Source organism: Eutrema salsugineum, unplaced genomic scaffold, assembly GCF_000478725.1.
Source record: "Eutrema salsugineum unplaced genomic scaffold, Eutsalg1_0 scaffold_5, whole genome shotgun sequence".
Classification (NCBI taxonomy): Eukaryota; Viridiplantae; Streptophyta; class Magnoliopsida; order Brassicales; family Brassicaceae; genus Eutrema; species Eutrema salsugineum.
Window position 1 is genome coordinate 15,565,387 of NW_006256612.1, and position 17,046 is coordinate 15,582,432.

At 41.3% G+C, this 17,046-nt stretch overlaps 6 protein-coding genes across 7 annotated transcripts; 1 reads left to right on the top strand and 5 right to left on the bottom strand.

The window, feature by feature from the left end:
* The first annotated feature begins 99 nt into the window (after window positions 1–99).
* On the top strand, window positions 100–4,366 carry LOC18994728 (protein transport Sec1a). 2 transcript variants are annotated; one of them, XM_006418415.2, is made up of 20 exons: window positions 100–354; window positions 450–505; window positions 595–676; window positions 777–855; window positions 963–1,013; window positions 1,102–1,198; window positions 1,298–1,330; window positions 1,427–1,555; window positions 1,677–1,847; window positions 1,935–2,018; window positions 2,112–2,210; window positions 2,319–2,389; window positions 2,499–2,595; window positions 2,713–2,838; window positions 2,920–3,015; window positions 3,127–3,243; window positions 3,326–3,403; window positions 3,488–3,802; window positions 3,909–3,998; window positions 4,133–4,366. In XM_006418415.2, exons 1-20 carry the CDS (start codon window positions 270–272, stop codon window positions 4,202–4,204), a joined length of 2,028 nt encoding a protein of 675 aa, XP_006418478.1. In that variant the 5' UTR covers window positions 100–269; the 3' UTR covers window positions 4,205–4,366. The 2 variants fall into 2 exon arrangements, with proteins under 2 accessions (XP_006418478.1, XP_024008181.1); XM_024152413.1 differs by lacking the exons at window positions 100–354; window positions 450–505; window positions 595–676 and having other exon boundaries at window positions 810–855; window positions 1,102–1,206.
* Window positions 4,367–4,495: 129 nt separating this feature from the next.
* LOC18994729 lies at window positions 4,496–6,634 on the bottom strand. Its single transcript, XM_006418416.2, has 2 exons — window positions 5,077–6,634; window positions 4,496–4,995 (listed from the first exon to the last, which is right to left on the bottom strand). Exons 1-2 carry the CDS (start codon window positions 6,550–6,552, stop codon window positions 4,678–4,680), a joined length of 1,794 nt encoding a protein of 597 aa, XP_006418479.1. The 5' UTR covers window positions 6,553–6,634; the 3' UTR covers window positions 4,496–4,677.
* A 401-nt stretch (window positions 6,635–7,035) lies between these two features.
* On the bottom strand, window positions 7,036–8,116 carry LOC18994730 (zinc finger protein ZAT1). Its single transcript, XM_006418417.2, has one exon. The coding sequence runs from the start codon at window positions 7,912–7,914 to the stop codon at window positions 7,054–7,056; it is 861 nt and encodes a 286-aa protein (XP_006418480.1). The 5' UTR covers window positions 7,915–8,116; the 3' UTR covers window positions 7,036–7,053.
* Window positions 8,117–10,292: 2,176 nt separating this feature from the next.
* LOC18994731 (zinc finger protein AZF3) lies at window positions 10,293–11,276 on the bottom strand. Its single transcript, XM_006418418.2, is given in 3 exon segments — window positions 10,293–11,101; window positions 11,104–11,241; window positions 11,273–11,276. Coding segments are annotated over 3 exon segments (951 nt in total).
* A 4-nt stretch (window positions 11,277–11,280) lies between these two features.
* Window positions 11,281–12,977, bottom strand: LOC18994732 (type III polyketide synthase A). Its single transcript, XM_006418419.2, has 2 exons — window positions 12,469–12,977; window positions 11,281–12,383 (listed from the first exon to the last, which is right to left on the bottom strand). The coding sequence occupies exons 1-2, from the start codon at window positions 12,668–12,670 to the stop codon at window positions 11,398–11,400; spliced, it is 1,188 nt and encodes a 395-aa protein (XP_006418482.1). The 5' UTR covers window positions 12,671–12,977; the 3' UTR covers window positions 11,281–11,397.
* Window positions 12,784–15,522, bottom strand: LOC18994733 (pentatricopeptide repeat-containing protein At1g02060, chloroplastic). The gene is made up of 3 exons (XM_006418420.2): window positions 15,424–15,522; window positions 13,119–15,355; window positions 12,784–12,993 (listed from the first exon to the last, which is right to left on the bottom strand). Exons 1-2 carry the CDS (start codon window positions 15,480–15,482, stop codon window positions 13,252–13,254), a joined length of 2,163 nt encoding a protein of 720 aa, XP_006418483.1. The 5' UTR covers window positions 15,483–15,522; the 3' UTR covers window positions 12,784–12,993; window positions 13,119–13,251.
* Window positions 15,523–17,046: the final 1,524 nt, after the last annotated feature.

Consider the following 17,046-nt stretch of genomic DNA (forward strand, 5'->3'; position numbering starts at 1 on the left):
TATAAATGTTGGTTTCCTCTAGGCTTACTTTAATTTAAGAGGTAAGAGAGAGAGAGAGAGTAACATAAATACGAACAGCTAATAATAGGGTGCGGGGTTGCTCATTCCCTATCATCTAATTGTAAGCTGAGCCATACAAAACAATTCCTCCTTTCTCTCTTTCCCTCTCTTCCTCTATCAAATGAAATCACTCGCCTCTCTTCTTCTTCTTCTCCTTCATCATCATCATCTAATACTGCCTCGCATCCTTATCTCCTCTATCTCTACCAATGTCTTTTTCCGATTCTGAGTCTTCCTCCTCTCATGCCCGCGACGGCGGAGACTATAAGTTTTTCCGTCAGATCAGCCGCGATCGTAACCTCTCTCTCTCTCTCTATTTTGATCTTCTTTTCTTGTTTTTCTTCTTTTGGTGAGTGAGGCTAATGAAGAGTTTTTTCTTATCGTTTCAGGATTGCTACATGAGATGCTTGGATCTACGAAAACGGGGGATTCAAAAGCTTGGAAGGTCTTATTTATAAATGCATATATATATATATTCTTCAGGCTTCTTCTTATAATGTATCCTACTCTTAAAATAAGAATATATCTGTTTAGATACTTATCATGGATAGAGTTACCGTAAAAGTCATGTCTCAGTCTTGCAAAATGGCAGATATCACAGATCAAGGCATCTCCTGTAAGAAAACAAACCCTTTTCTTTTCTTGTCTTTTTATATATGATTCAAATTCCCAATGGTTCTGTTTCTTTGGGGCCTCTCTCTCTCTCTCTCTCTCAGTGGTAGAAGAACTTTTTAAGAGAAGGGAACCAATGCCTGGCATGGACGCTATCTACTTTATCCAACCAACCAAAGAGAAGTATACCCTTCCCTCCTTTCTTTATGATCTTTTATTTTCTTTCTGAAAATACAAAGGACTCAATCATCATGCATGTGTCCTCCTTTGTTGTTTGTATTATGTGGCAGCATTGTTATGTTTCTATCAGACATGTCTGGGAGGGAACCCTTGTACAGGAAGTAAGATCGTTCGTTTTTCATCGATCAAAAGTGATTTTTTATTTTTTCTTTCTTCTTCCATTCAATCATTCTGTTTTTCTTTTTCCAGGGCATATATATTTTTCAGCTCAACTATCCCCAAAGAATTAGTGAATCACATCAAAAGTGATTCAAGTGTATTGCCACGCATTGGAGCATTAAGAGAGGTTTTTATGTAAATGCTTTCGGTGCTCTTTATATAGCGGTCTTTGGTTCAAATTTTTTTATGGTGATCATAAATCTTTCTACCCTACCTTTTCCTGCAGATGAACATGGAGTACTTCCCCATAGATAATCAGGTTGGTGTACTATATACATATATATTATTCTTGGAGCACATAAACAACAACTACTTGTTTCAAAAAAGGTGTTCATGATCTTACCTTTTCACTCAGGGATTTCTCACTGATCATGAGCAAGCTTTGGAAATGCTCTATGCTGAAGATGCTGAGAATTCACGCCACTTTAATATTTGTTTGAATATGATGGCAACTAGAATTGCTACCGTCTTTGCTTCATTGAAGGTAAGTAACTAAATACTGTATCGTATCTTCTTCTTCTTCTGCAACTCAAGCTCTGCCCATATTTCTCTCTCTCTCTCTCTCGTCTCTCTTCTTTATTATATTAGATTATATGTCTTCTTAGGAGCTGCCCTTTGTTCGGTATCGAGCCGCAAAGTCCACGGCACCACGGGACTTGGTTCCCTCAAAGCTAGCTGCTGCGGTTTGGGACACTATCTCAAAATATAAAGCCATTCCTAACTTCCCCCAGACCGAAACATGTGAGCTGCTCATAGTGGATAGATCGGTGGATCAGGTTTATTTTATGGCTCATATAATACAAAATACCCCTTAAAAATAAGCTTAATAAGGTTTCAACTTATATTGTGAAATGTAACCGTAGATCGCTCCTATCATCCATGAATGGACCTATGATGCTATGTGCCATGATTTGCTTGATATGGAAGGCAATAAACATGTTATTGAGGTAACTCTATCTTTCATTCTACTCCTTGTCGTCTCATTACCTTATATTATTTTTCTTCCTAAATTGTCCTACTACTGTATATATCCCTACTAGGTTCCCAGTAAAACTGGGGGGCCTCCGGAGAAAAAGGAGATAGTGCTTGAAGATCATGATCCAGTGTGGCTCGAGCTTCGACACACGCATATAGCAGATGTATGTAACACAATTATATGTGAACATCTATCTTTTTTTGCCTGAACTGCTCACCATCTTGATACCATGCTTCTTCTTTTCTTTTCTTTTTTTTGGCTTTATAATTAGGCTAGCGAGCGTTTGCATGAGAAAATGACCAACTTTGCCTCAAAGAACAAAGCCGCACAAATGAGATCAAAGTCAGTGCTAAGAATTTTTTCTTGTGTTCCGTGATCTGGCTGCATGATTCCACACCGACTTGGCTTGCTTAATATGTATAGTAGTTAACTTTAGCCTAATGTGACGCAGAGATGGTAGCGAGTTGTCTACACGTGATCTGCAGAAAATAGTTCAGGCATTGCCACAATATGGAGAGCAAGTGGACAAACTATCCACTCATGTAGAGGTTTGTTTTACCATTAAATTACTGTATCTCAAAACAGAGCCTTTTCAGTACGTACGTATGTAGTAGATGTGGTTGTAAGCGGTTTTATTTTTGTTTGTTTTATAAAATCAAATTCAGCTAGCTGGAAAAATTAACAGAATAATCAGAGACACGGGACTTAGGGATCTAGGGCAGCTGGAGCAAGATCTTGTTTTTGGAGACGCAGGTGCCAAGGACGTTATCAATTTTCTGAGGACAAATCAGGTGTGAGAGATGCATAATAATCTGAAACAAGCTAGATTATGAGGGCTGCAATGATTTGACATGGAAAACAAATATCTGCAGGACACAAACCCGGAAAACAAATTACGACTATTGATGATATATGCAACAGTGTACCCAGAGAAGTTCGAAGGTGACAAGGGCGTAAAGCTAATGCAGGTAGCTTTTGGTGCCCGGCCCTTGTAAATTCTCATGCATATATGGGAGACTTGCTAATAAAACCATATATATATATATATATATATATATATAAATATTTTACTATGCCAGCTTGCTAGATTATCACCCGTGGATATGAAGGTTATAAGCAACATGCAATTGATTGCTGGATCTCCTGAAAACAAGACCAAATCCGGTAGTTTCTCCCTCAAATTTGACGCCGGAAAGGTATTTCAAATTAGGAAACAGTTTTTTATATACTTTAGTAGTGACAGAATGAGAATCTTGATGAACACTCCTCTTGGCATAGACAAAACAAGCAAACAGGAAAGATCGGTCTGGTGAAGAAGAAACATGGCAACTATTCCGGTTTTATCCAATGATCGAGGTAGATCGATGAACACAGAACACCCCCATGATCTCTTATATTACATCAGTTACATATATTCTCACCTCTTTGTCGTTGTTGCAGGAGCTACTTGAGAAACTCGTGAAAGGCGATCTATCTAAAAGCGATTATCTGTGTATGAACCAGTCAAGTCACAAGGAGGAGATCAGTGAACCACGAGCAGGATCAGTGCGGAAGACTTGTGCTCCTACAGCGGTTCCAGAGCGGAAAGCCACCCCTCATTCTATGAGATCGAGAAGAACTGCAACTTGGGCTCGTCCTTCTTCTTCTGAAGATGCCTATTCCAGCGACTCAGTGTTGAAAAGTGCTTCTACCGACTTGAAGAAGCTGGGGAAACGCATCTTCGTATTCATTATTGGTGGCGCAACTAGATCCGAGGTAATACAAAACCAAGCTGAGCTAGCTGAGAGACTGATCAATGTTATGTTATTTTATCAAATCTTTAGCATATGTATAACCTTTTTTTGCTGTTTATTTTTGACAGCTCCGAGTTTGCCACAAGTTGACAAGCACCTTGAGGAGAGAAGTGGTACTAGGCTCCACGAGTTTCGACGATCCCCCACAGTACATCACGGTAACACACACACAAAAAAAAACCGTATCCCCTTTAACTGTTGATGATAAAGATAAAACTCCATGGAAACTCAAAGACTCATTTATAGAGAATCTAAAAGAATATTCTTCCAACTCTGTTTAATGTTTTTGCAGAAGCTGAAACTGCTGTCGGAGAAAGACATAACAGGGGCTCCTGATCAACCCTTCAAACCACAATACTGGTGAACTTGTTGACAACAACAAAAGAAGTGAGTTTTGTTGCAACTGAGAGAACAGCAAAAAAAAAGAAAAAAGTTAGTTTTGTTGCAATTGAGAGAAGAGCGGATATTAGTCAACCAGCATACATTGACTTGTTATTGTTCTTGCTTCTCCTTGACCCCAACCCTATAATTGCCTTTTGCTTCTTTTCTCTACTTTTATCAATCTTTACTGTCAATCATTTGGTGGATCATATTCTCTGTGTAGTTTGTGTCATAAGTAGCTATATATATGTAGTTAGTATCTTTGTCGACATAATGAAAAAAGTCTTACCTTTTCTCGTAAATCTGTGTTTCAATACAACACAACACAGAGACCCTTTTATACTCTTGTCAGCGGATCCGAGATTTGGATATTTACCATCAACTACATACAGGTGAGCTGATTTATTACACCACAAAATGCATGCGAAGGGCTGCTTACCGATTCAATTTAAGATCTTAGGCATCGGTGGTGGGACCAGGATAAGCAGGCAGGGTCATGATCCGCTTGTCCAAAACCGGACCTCCCACAGTGAAATGGTAGAGACTCTGAAAGCTCGTGTCTTTAATCCCGAGGAGCTCGTGCACTGGATCATCGAAATAACACCCGATCCCGGTTGCAGAGATCCCCATTGCATGTGCTTCCAGATACAAAACTTGCCCAACAACACCAGTCTCCCAGAACAGTCGAGGGTACATCCATGAACCCTTCTCCCGCAGCACTGGTTCAAACCGAGCCACCATGCCTAGGCTGAAGCATCCATCCCCTGCAATGTCCTGCAGCAACTACCATGATTCAGATAGATAGATAGATAGATAGATAGATGATATGTGGCAAAGTTTTGTCCAAATCCGCACCTGATGACATGATAGTTCTTTTGCGAGCTTCTGGCAATCACCCTCGGCGAGCTTGTAGAGAGGAAGATAATCCGGGCATCCATCTGGTCTCCTCCACTCAAAAGCAGGCCTCATAGCAGTCTTGAGATCACTGAGATGATCCTCGTTTCTGACTAGGAAATACAAACCCTTGGGCAAACCCGAAACTCTGTGCACAAACAGCGCGAGATGGACCTCAGCAGTATCCCAAGCAAGAGCACGAAAGGGCAGTGCAAGGTGCTCTCGACAGTGGATCAACATCTGGTAAAACGCAGACTTGTCTATAAAAGTAACACCGTCCATATCAACAGCACTTCTTCTCATCCTCACAACTTGCCTCGCCGTTAACTTGTTATATGAACTCTGGGCAAACACAGCACTGCTTCTCGAGGAGGAAGCAGCATCAATTGAAGACGACGAGTTGGAGGTCAATGGAGGCTTCTTCACAGCCTCGGCTGTCCTGTAGATGATATCCCAACACAGATGCTCTTTACTCAGAACATTGGGCTTTCCTTTCCAATCCAGACTGGGGAACTCTGCTCTAATAGCAGAGCTAACACCGTCGTAGTCAATGTCGATGGCTCTAGTTCTAGTGGCGGCGTTGGGGAAAACAAGCAGCAAGCAGTCAGGGTGCTCGTATTCAACCTCTGGGGACTTACCTTTACCCTCTTTATCCTCGGGTGTGTGAAATTCGGGGAGACCCATAAGCCTCTGGAGATGGTCAGCTCCGAAGCCGTCGAGAAGCTTCAAGTCCCAGCCGAGATCAGCGGCAGCGATGGAGAGAGCGGCAATGGCGTGACCAACGTCGTGGTTACAGTACCTGAAAGCTCGTTCTCCGTACTTCCAGGCTTCACGCCAGAAAATAGAAGAAAGGCCGATGAGAAAGGAATCGTCGGGGAAAAAGGAACAAGGGATGTGAGCCCTAACCTCCAAAGAGTGCTCTTTGGGAGCATAGTGGGCGACGAAAGCGGAGTCGGAGAGTGAATCGATGGGCGGAGAAATGAGGTAAGCCTCGGTGGGGTGCAAGTTTCCGCTGCTGGGGTTGACGCGGAGTGGCCACGTGGAGAATCCGGTAGTTTTCCAGGCGGAGAGAGCGAGGGAATGGTAGAAAAGGTGAGAGATGGTGGAGAGAGAGATGGGCTTAGGGTGGGGAAGCGAATCGAAGAGAGAAGGATAGAGAGGAGAGTCTCCGTCCTGAGACTGGTGTTGGAGAGGAAGAAGAGGCGCAGAGAGGTATCGGCGAAAGGGATTGGGCTGATTGGCCCAGTCGAGACCTCGAGGGCCTCTGGCATAACCGGTCAAGGAGTGCTTCGTCTGGTTATGGTACTTGAGAACCAATCTCAGCTTTTCTTCTTCCTCTTGCGAAGAAGAGAAGCCCATGGCGGAGACAACTGCCGTTCTGTGAGGGATTGCGAAAAGAGAAGTCGAGGTGAACCACCTGGATGATATCGGATTCATAATTCCTTCCTACCGCCTCTGTCTTCTTCTTCTACAATCGAGATATCTGTCTCCACCACTCGAGATTCTTTCAAATGATGTTTTCTCGGCAAGAAAGCAAAGAAAAATCGTCTCAAATGTCAAAACCACGGTCGCTGTTGTACCGGGGCTTCGAACCGGTTTAGGGATCAAAAATCAAAATTACCTCTTGGTTCTAAAAAAAAATGAGACTAATAGTATATAAATTTTGGGGCATTTCATTTGAGCAACAAACCACTCATCACACACTTCCATGCTCTTTACCATTTTCCTACCCACACTAGTACCTACTAAAAGTAAGCAAGGATGAAGCTGCAATGATGTTGTCACCTGATTTGGCTGATTTTTACTTAGTTTCGGAGCCAAGTCATATATATACACTAAGTACGCTGATCTAGACGTTTCATAGAATGTTCTTTTATTCCATAACCAAAAAAGTAATATATATGGATTATTTGACCAATCTCATCAAGCGTTCAAAACTCAAGAGACCAAGTCTTCGTCCTCCGATGGAGCCGGGAGATTGAGATCTATCAAGTTAATAATTCCCCTTTTTACCAGACTATTATTCTCTGATCCGGTGGCGTGAGATCTTTTGTGACCTCCAAGAGCTTGGCCAGATGAGCAGACCTTCAAACATATTGGACATTCATGGCCACTACTCCTCTTCTTCTTCTTCTTCTTCTTCTCATCTGATACAAGAAGAATCACAGAGGAAGAAGAAGAAGAATAAGAAGAGCCTTCAAGAGCTCTTTTCTTCTTATGGCTTGCTCTGTGTCCACCTAACGCCTGATACGACTTAAACACTTTCTCGCAAGTCTCGCACTCGAACCACTTCCTCTTCTTCTCCCATCTGATCCTATCGTCACTTTCCTCTTCCTTCTCTTTCCCCCACTTGTCTCTCGACAGCAACACCAGACTAAAGGCCAAGTCTTCTTCAGCTGTCCTCGCAGCGTCCGACACCGAGCTCTTCGGTTCCTGCTCGGTACACGACTCACTGAGGAGTTGTTGACTCGTTCTAGGCCCGACCTTCATCGTCTTAATCTCTTCTGCTGTTTCACTATTCCCTTCTTCTTCGGGTTCTTGGTGACGTAATGAGACGTAGATGGATCTCCGGCGGGTAAGCCTGGATCGTTTACGGGTCGGCTTCTTGGACGATTCGGTTTCACTCTCTCTGTCCTGAAGAGCAAATCCTGGATCCGCCATCAAAGACGAAGCTGACTCGGGGTGGGGATCCACTTGACTCGGGAGAGGATGATGAAGCATGTGAGACCTCATGTGGCCTCCCAAAGCCCTTCCATTCACGAACCTCTTCCAACATAACTTACAGTACTTCTCTTCCATTTCCTCCCAAAAAAAAAAAACACAGAGCAAAAAGAAGGAGAGAGAGAGAGAAATAAAGGCAGTGAAGAAGTCGGAGTAGGTTACAAGCACTCTTCCACCAACACCTAAGCTAATATATGAACTCTCAACAACAAGAAAAGGGATTCTTTTTTTGATTAATTAGAAAAGAAGATGGTATCGACGAGAGCAGTTAACTTTCTTTTAATATATCAAAACGGCTAAAGAAAGACCTGCAAGAAAAAGAATTGTATTGATGAAGTGAAGAACGGTTGATCAAACATCTAACATGCGACTCTCTCGCCCCCTTTATCTCTCTATTAATTCCTCCCGCTGACTTTTAATTTTCCTATTGTACTTCTAAAGTTATCCTTTTTGTAACAAAATTCTTATGATTTTTTAATAGGGCTCTTTAGGTTTCAATTTTGCATATGTATTGCTTAATACATATCTAGATTACTATATAACTGAAAAATTTATACGTTCGTAGAAATTTAATACGTTAGTAAACAAATATTATGTGTGGAAACTGCATTAAAAACTTTTTTTTCTAATAAAAAACGGTGGGGTTTGCTTGTAGCAACGCTTACCAAAAAACTGTTGTGTTTCTTATAACGACGAACAACACTCACATTGACCCCTTTCAAATTGAGTAATTACCAAATTTGAAAATTTTAATGACAAATAAATATGCCTGTGCCAAATACACCAACTCTCTTCAAATCACACATTGACACGTACAACGAAACTGCTGGCTTGCTAAAGTTAGTAATGTCTTTTGACTCATTTTCACACGCCTTCAAGTTGACTATCTTGTAAACCTTTTCCTTTTTCGACTCTCTATTTTAACTATTTTTGGCGTGAATAGGGAAAAAAAAAGAATTAACCGCTCTATCAATTCACATGCTTAAAGCATGTCCATCGAGGGGTTGGAGAAAGAATTCGGCTCGAGTTCATAGGCAGTTTTGATTAAAAAAAAAATAATAATGTTTATATGGAAATGATCGGTTCATCCGAACAATCCTGAAGACTCCAGATTTCTCAGATTTTATCTAGGTGGCAAGATGTCATTGGACTAATTTTTTTTTTTAATTTTTGAATTAAAAAAAAATTAATTCAGGATGAAATGGACCTGCTCTTAACAATGCATGTATACAAAACTCAAGTTATTTGACTGTGTCAAACGTGTACACCACATTTTGTAGCTACTATTATTATTATTTTATTAGGTATTCATATATAATCATTTTCATTAAGCTCAACTAAAATTAAGTTTCCTTTTGTTATAAGAAAGGTTATATCCATCCATCTAAAGCAGAAAGTGGTGCATCTCTGATGTGAAGTAAATACAGCAATGAACAACATCATACATGTCTTCAAGTTAATTAATTAATAATCTTCTCATATATGTACTTTACTTGAGATTTTTTTTCAAAGAGAGATTGAATATCAGTTGACAATAATCTAATTTCCACCGCGCGCTAATTATCCTAGTTTTCAGCTGATAGTTGAGGTTCTTGCTTGATCAACTTCCCAAAGTCAACAGTTCTAAACTTGTAATGGCAACCACTTTTCCAATATTATATCGGTACCCATATAGAATCGTATTGAGAGAAATGACCATTTTTCCTTGCGACAGTGCTTAATTAAGACCCACCAATAATTATCAATTTCTTTGACTTTAGTTCATGCGTTTTCGGTCTAGTAAGAGCGTTTGGTCATTAATATTGCAATATTTGTGGTTTATCACAAGAGGTATGTATTTGATTCATTTATTTGTGATATTTTCTTCTTTCCGATTTTTCATTTTATTTATTAACTAATATTTGTTCAGGTCTTCTTGGGATGTTGTAATCCTATCGACACAAATTCGTTCAGTATTTTTTTTTTTTTTTCGTTCTTGATGTCTAAGCAAGTAAAACATGTCACTCTTTTAAGACTACAAAGAAAAGAAAAGTCATTCGTAAGTTATCAACGCCGATTATATTATTAAGTGGCGTTACTTCTTTCAAAAAAAAGTAGACACAATATATAGGTGGTTCTCCCTCTTATATCAACTAGTTGTATAAATTACTTATTTTTTAATTAAAGAAATACATATATATATATATATATATATTTTTATGATACCAATAACTATAAGTTTGAAAATTATGTAACAAATTTATCGGTATATGTATGTAATTATTTACCCATAAATTGGGCTAGGTAGATGACTACGTTATATATAACTACTCTCTAAAACGCTAGCACAAGGGAATGGTTTAAAGCGTATAATAATATAAAATCCATACAAGTATATAAATTAAGGCACTTAATTGTATGTAAAGAATATAAACGAATTAGGAATATAATTAGCAACTTAAACAATTAGGCAGTCGTCAAGACCAGTCACCACTTGCGAGTTTTAACCATGACGATGAAGTAGCGTTGTGACTGGTGCCGCCACGAGCATCTCTCCCAATCATCCCTACGCTCATGACCGTTGGATCGACGGAATAATCTTGGCAAGCTAAGTTGAGATCTAGAGATGGACGTTGATCTAGCGGCTGATGAGATCTTCCGGCAGAATCGTTTAGAGGCGTCATACGAAGATAATTGGAAGGTGTTAACCAGTGGCATCTCTTGTGGCCTCCCAAGGCTTGTCCCGATGAGAATACGCGATGACAGATGGTGCATTCGTGAGCGTTGGATCTTTTTCTTGCGACATGAGCCGTTGATTTGTCTTCTTCCTCCTCCTCATCGTCGTCCTCCTCCTCCTCATCGTCGTCTTCTTTGTATTCCTCTTCTTCTTCCTCTTCTTTATCTTGCGAGGCAAAACAACCCTTCACTTTCTTGTGGCTTGCCCTGTGTCCACCCAATGCCTGATGCGACGCAAACACCTTCTTGCAAGCTTTGCATTGGAAAACCTGTGCGGTTTTTTGCTTTTTGACGGTTTTACCCTTGCCATGCCTATGCTTGTTATGACCATCGTAAGCATCCCCTGAATTGGACAACAACACAAGACAGTTGGCAAGCTCTTCGTCTTCGCTTGGAGACAAGTTAAGATGATGATTCGATCTCTCCCTCTTCCATGGACGACGTGACATGTTGTCCTCATCGTGTTGACCGAACATGACGAAATCAATGCATGGTAAGTTCATGGCTCGATCGATGTGGTGTGTGTATGTGTGTAAGAAGTGTTGAATTAAAAAAGGGGAGAGCCCTTGTTTTTAGTGGAAGTAATGGGTTTGGTGTCTTCTTGTTTGTGTGGTTCCAAGTAGATGAGTCCTTGCGCTAATGACACGTGGTGCTGCTTTTGACTTTTTCCAACCTTCCTAGTCACGTGCTCTTATTATAGAGAGATGTGGTTTAACAATGCTCATTTCATGCTATATATAATATATTAACCAACTGAATTTATGTTAAAGGCTTACATGAAATAAGTTTATAAATAATATTATTTTGTATATTTTCTACTTTTGTCTTGTGACAAATTGATTGAAATCAGAGGGATGTGAGGCTGCGGATGAGAAGGCCTTCGAAGGTGATTCCAGGTCCGAAAGCTAAGCCAAGTCCCCACTCTTGTGCGGACTCGCCTTTCTTCTTTAGCTCATCTCTCACATACTCCATCACATACAGTATTGTGTTGCTGCTCACGTTCCCGTAGTCCCTCAACGCCCTTCTGCTGCTCTCCAGCTTCTCTCCCTCCAGCTTCAGTTTTGTCTCCAGGCGGTTCAGAATCGCAGGTCCTCCTGGATGAACTGCCCAGAACATGTCGTTAAACTCCATGGATTCATCGCCGGCCTTTCCCATCAGCTTCTTGCAGAACTCTTCTATGTTCTCTTCTATCTTCTGCGGGAGGTCTCGTCCTAGCTTGAAGTTTATGCCTTCCTCCGACAACCTCCCGTCAATCACGTTCTGTGTCCCCGGCAAGAACTGCTGAACAGCATAGTGCAGCTCCATGAAAGGAGCCTCGCTCTCTCTCGGGTCTGCTCCGATGATCACTGCAGCTGCACCATCTCCAAACAGAGCAGCCCCAACCAAGTCGTAAGGACGAGCTTTGTTTGGTGGCCGGAACCCGAGAATGGTGGTTTCAGAGGTTGTCAGCAGAACTCGGCTTCCCGGGTTGTTCTCCGCAATGTCTTTCGCCACGCGGAGGCCTGTCACGCCCCCGTAGCATCCCAGAAAATACAGCATCACTCTGTTCACGTCATTCCTCAGCCCTAGCTTTGCGGAGAGGTAAAGGTCACCACCGGGTAATCGGATCTCGCTTGAGGAAACATAGACAATGTGAGTGATGTCTCCCGCTGGCCTTCCCCATTCCTTGATGCAACCCAAACTGGCTTCCAATGCCATTTCCACAACCGCCTCGTTTGCAATTTCAAGTCTTTGCTTGATTGTTGGTGACCCCTCTGTTGTTAGCTCAGGGTATTTATCCAGTATCTCTCGCGACAACACCGTGTAACGCGTCTTCACGGTTGTGGTTTTGCCTAAACAACAGCACATAACATTAGCGTCGAGATTTAGCACTGAGCATAGCTGTGTGATTATAAAAATATAGAGAGTGAGGCTTACACAAGTGTTCCAGCTTCTCTTTGATAAAGGCGTCATCACATTTGGTGTCGCGTAGAAATCCCTCCACGAGATTCTCCTGAGGAACCACTTGGCTTGGGAAGGCTTTCCCAAGAGCAAGAACCGTTGCCTTCCCGGGATTTGCCACACGCCGTGTGAAAATACTGCTCTGCTTCTCAACACCTTTCATCCCAGGATTCGACATCTCTTTTTGCAGGTGCAAATGGAAGAAAACTCACTTGATTGTTGAGAACAAAGGCGGTGGATGCAGAATATCAACAAAAGCAAAGGATTATAAAGGAAGAGCTGAGGGTTTTCTTGGAGAGAGTTCGGTGTTGACAAGTGAGCAACATGGAAAGAGAGTAGTGACTATTTTATTGGGGTTTGGTAATTCTTTGGCTTGTGCTGGTTAGAAATGCAAAAAACCATGAAAGAGGCAATAAAACCTTTTTTTTTCCCTCCGGGTGCTCAAGTAACAGGTATCATGAAGGTGAAAGTCAGGAACAGTGCTGAAACATCCATAGAGACCTACATCAGAGACAACGTAAAGAAACTTGTTGAACTGCAGAGGGACAAGAACTTTACCATTTACAGGGGATAAATATTATTCCACAAAATGGAAAACGGAAACACAGAGAAAGGACACCGCTTACCAAGGAACTCATATACCAATTACAGGGAGTTTTCTGTTGATTGGAAACTCAAATTCCAAACACCTGGGACTTGTATGGAAGATAAAGGGCCTGCCAAACTCTTTATACATACTGCTCCATGGTACAGGAAGATTTATGATGAAATCACTTGTTCTAATCCATAGCAATCGTCTGCCTTTCTCAGTGTAGCCATCCTTTTTGACACAAACTGAAGTTCTTCCAACCTTCCAGCGGCCTCTAAGGCATTTCTCAAAACCACATGGCAGCTAAGCTGTTGGTGGTTCCCTAGTTCTACCAATTCATTGTACAAACTAAACGCTTCAGAGTGTCTCTTATGCTTACAGAGTCCTTCTATGACGCTGTTGCAAGTGCCAATATCTACCACTTGACTCTTTTCCAGACAAAACAGCACAAGTCTGTACGCATCAAGTAGCTTCCCATTTTCGCAGAGGAAATCAAGTAATTCCTCCATTTTAACCAAATACCCATTATCATAAAGCAACCTAACAATCAGAAATGCCTTGTCCTTCTGTCCACTGCTAAAAAGCAATCTGACAGCATGCGTTGAAAGATCAATGTTCTGTCTTATTCGTTTTTCCAACATTAGCCTCATGAAGCCGAAAGACTCGTTAGCAAATTTTCCCTTTACAAGTTCTGCAAGTACAGAATGGAAAGTGGTTGCAGCTGGAAGATAAGAGCTCCTTAGCATCCTCTGTAGGGTATCGTAAGCAAGAACAGCTTCACCTACTTTCAATAGCCCATCGATCAATATCTCGTAGGTTTCAAGATCAGGCACAAATTCCCGCCTGAGCATTAGAACCAAGAGCTCGTAAGCAGCCTTGAATTTGCCTTCTCTGCAGTGACCCGCGATCAAAGTCCTGTAAGAGGGTGGATCTTGCGCTCCTCTTTTCATGAGCTGCCTAAAAACTTTCTCAGCTTGTTTCGTTTTCCCATTGGCACACAAGTATTGGAACATTGGGTTATAAGCTGCAGCAAGAGGCTTGCATCCATCCTTGCCTAACAATACTTCCTTCTCAAATAACTCATTGAACAGAGTGGCGGCTCTATCAAATTCGTTTCTGAGACACAAAGTACGAATCAAAACACTATATGAAGCTGAATCAGGATGCAACTTCATATTCACCATTTGATGGAACACCTTCATCGCTGCATCCAGATGTCCAGCATCACAGTGGGCCTTGATCAAAATATTAAAAGTGCAGGCATCTGGTGCAAAAGTAGTAGATGTATAATCCCGTCCATTCAAAATTTCTTTGATCTCATCATACCTCTGAGCCTCCGAGAGGCCCTTGATCAGAGTATTGAAAGTCACAACATTTGGTTTCAGCCCTCTAGTTAGCATATCATGAAACACAACCAAGGCTTCATCAATTTCCTGCTTCATACAATACCCGCGCACCAGAGTGGTGTAACTAACAGTGTTGGGATGCACATCCGCTGCTTTCTTCAACATTCCATTCAAGACATTATGCGCAATCTTCACCTTCCCGGCTCTGCATAACCCGTCGATGATGGTGTTGTACGTAACAACATCAGGACTGCATTTATAGGGCTCCATATCCTTGAAAATCCTAAAGGCTTCATCGACCATGGAATTCTTACAAAGCCCGCTTATCAAGATGTTGAAAGTGTAAGAATCTGGGGTAAGCCCGTAGGTACGACGCATTTCGTCGAACACATCAAGGGCCATACCAGTCTTACCACGCTTAAGCAAGATCGACAAGAGACTGTTGAACGTAAGAACAGAAGGGGAGATGCACATCTTCTTCATGGCCTCGAAGAGCTTGACTGATTCCTGGAACAGCCCAGCGTTTCCGTAGCTCCTAATCAAGCTGTTGAAGTAGCGATCCTCGAGCTGGACGCAACCGTTAGACCTTTTCTCGATGGAGAACAAGAAATTGCGAGCCACGTTGAGATTCCGAGCACGACCAAGGAGCTCGAGCATGAGGAAAAAAGAGTGCTCCTTGTGAGAAAAGCCCTTGTTGGAAACCCAGTCAAAGAACCGAAGACCATCGGCAGGGATCTTGATGAGGCGTAGGGTTTGGAGAACGGTGGTTCTGGAGATGGATTCGGATGGATGGAGGAGGGATGAGAGTGAAGACTCGACTTCGTCTGACCACGGTTTAGAGTTCACAGCACGCGCCATGGACCTGGCGAGCTTCGATTTGGTCGAGACATGGTTGCAATCTTTGTCTCGGATAGCTGGTAGATGATACCTGTAAGAATCGAAGAGATTTTAGCTTCGCAAAAGAGCGGTGAACAACACAAGGCAAGGAATCCATACCGCACAGAGCGTTGAGACTTGGAGACAAAGAGAGCATGGAGTCCTGCACCAGAAACCATTGGTGGGGGTAAGAAGAAAGTTGCAGAGACCGGCCGCCCGCCAAATACTGTATCTCTATTCGTGGAGGGACGAAGAACAACTTTTAAGAAAACATCTGAAGCCCAATCAAAGTTACTATATGGGCCATATATTATCCGGGCTAACTTATCATAAGGCCCAATTGGAGTGATGGACCCACATAATGCATGTATTTTTATTTTTTTTTAATAATGCGTGTATTTCCCAGCTGGCTGCTTGCTTTGTTATTATTTTTAGGAGGTTACATAAGTACCATACAGTATTTGGTCGACGTCGAGCCATCGTATTGATATATATGTAAATTTTGTGTTAAGACCGCCTAACCTCTCTAATATTAACATTTTGTTTATTACATCCAAAGATTCAATGCTAACCCGTCGTATCCCAAAACAAGACTTTTTTTAACCTGACTGCACCACCAACCCAACACATTTACATTTCCTTTCAGTCTTTCTTTCATAGTTGGTATTTGGTACATTTGAATCAATCAAACCTATCTACCTATTAATTAAGTGTCAAAATCGAAACAATTGCTAAACACTTTTTCAAATTAATTCATATGGTATTAAGTGTATATATTTGTGGGCCACTGACAGTATTACATATCTAAAAGCATACACACACACGCATGTATTAATTCTTTAACTAATCTCACGGTAAATTGAGGCCAAATTATATGATAGTGGGGAAGAGAACAAAGGGCTGAGTGAGTGTAAAAGTGCAATAAGTGGTTTCTCAATTAAGAGATGTTGACAAGGCAACACGTTTGGTGTAGCATTATCCCTTCTCCTATTCTTCGTCTTTTTCTCTATTCTTATGCACCATTTTTCTTATCTTCGTTTATTTCTTTTATTTGGTAAAATCTAGTTTTACTCTTTACTATAGGACACGGTTTTCATAATATTCGGTTGAAACTGATTATGGATTTTGCATTACTTTTACATACTCATGCATGCACCACAAAATTAAAGATAAAAGTATAATGAGTTTTTTTTTTTTGGTTGTATATCCACCAGTGTAATGCATCTAATAAATGTTTAAGATACAACATTTTTGTGTGTTTGTTTCAAAATACATGTAGGTATGTTGGGTATTAAGTTCAATTTTAGATTTTGTGAACAATTAATCTCCAAACTAAATTCAGTCCTTTCTAAACAAGCGAATATAAATATACATGTTGTCTCCTTAAGAGAATTAGCAGTCTCCTAACCATGTACAGAAGTACAGGACCGGCACTTCAGTATTCTACTACAACACTTGTAAAGAAAAAAACAATGGTGACCAAATATGAAAAAAAACGAAAATGAAAATAGAAAGTATAATAAAAAAACAGAAGAGAAGGGATGATAATAGACAGTCCGTACGTTTGGGTCAACGTCGATGGCAGCCTTTGGGCACCTAAAGGGGCCCACTCCTCTCCTCTCTTTTCCCAAAGAAATTATTTTTGGACTCATCCTATATCTCACTACTCTCTCTCCCCCCGCATCACCACGTGTCTCATGACTCAATCTGAACCGTCGATTTGGCGGGGGGCGCGTGGAGAGA

Bases quoted from the DNA above. Each gene is read 5' to 3' on its own strand.
- LOC18994733 (XM_006418420.2), bottom strand. From the start codon at position 15,482: ATGGTTTCTGGTGCAGGACTCCATGCTCTCTTTGTCTCCAAGTCTCAA. The intron at 15,356-15,423 runs GTATGGATTCCT...CGATTCTTACAG, and splicing joins AAGTCTCAACGCTCTGTGCG to GTATCATCTACCAGCTATCC.
- LOC18994729 (XM_006418416.2), bottom strand. From the start codon at position 6,552: ATGAATCCGATATCATCCAGGTGGTTCACCTCGACTTCTCTTTTCGCA. The intron at 4,996-5,076 runs GTGCGGATTTGG...TAGTTGCTGCAG, and splicing joins AAGAACTATCATGTCATCAG to GACATTGCAGGGGATGGATG.
- LOC18994728 (XM_006418415.2), top strand. From the start codon at position 270: ATGTCTTTTTCCGATTCTGAGTCTTCCTCCTCTCATGCCCGCGACGGC. The intron at 506-594 runs GTCTTATTTATA...ATATCTGTTTAG, and splicing joins GGGATTCAAAAGCTTGGAAG to ATACTTATCATGGATAGAGT. The intron at 2,390-2,498 runs GTCAGTGCTAAG...AATGTGACGCAG, and splicing joins GCCGCACAAATGAGATCAAA to AGATGGTAGCGAGTTGTCTA.
- LOC18994730 (XM_006418417.2), bottom strand. From the start codon at position 7,914: ATGGAAGAGAAGTACTGTAAGTTATGTTGGAAGAGGTTCGTGAATGGA.
- LOC18994732 (XM_006418419.2), bottom strand. From the start codon at position 12,670: ATGTCGAATCCTGGGATGAAAGGTGTTGAGAAGCAGAGCAGTATTTTC. The intron at 12,384-12,468 runs GTAAGCCTCACT...GCTGTTGTTTAG, and splicing joins AGAGAAGCTGGAACACTTGT to GCAAAACCACAACCGTGAAG.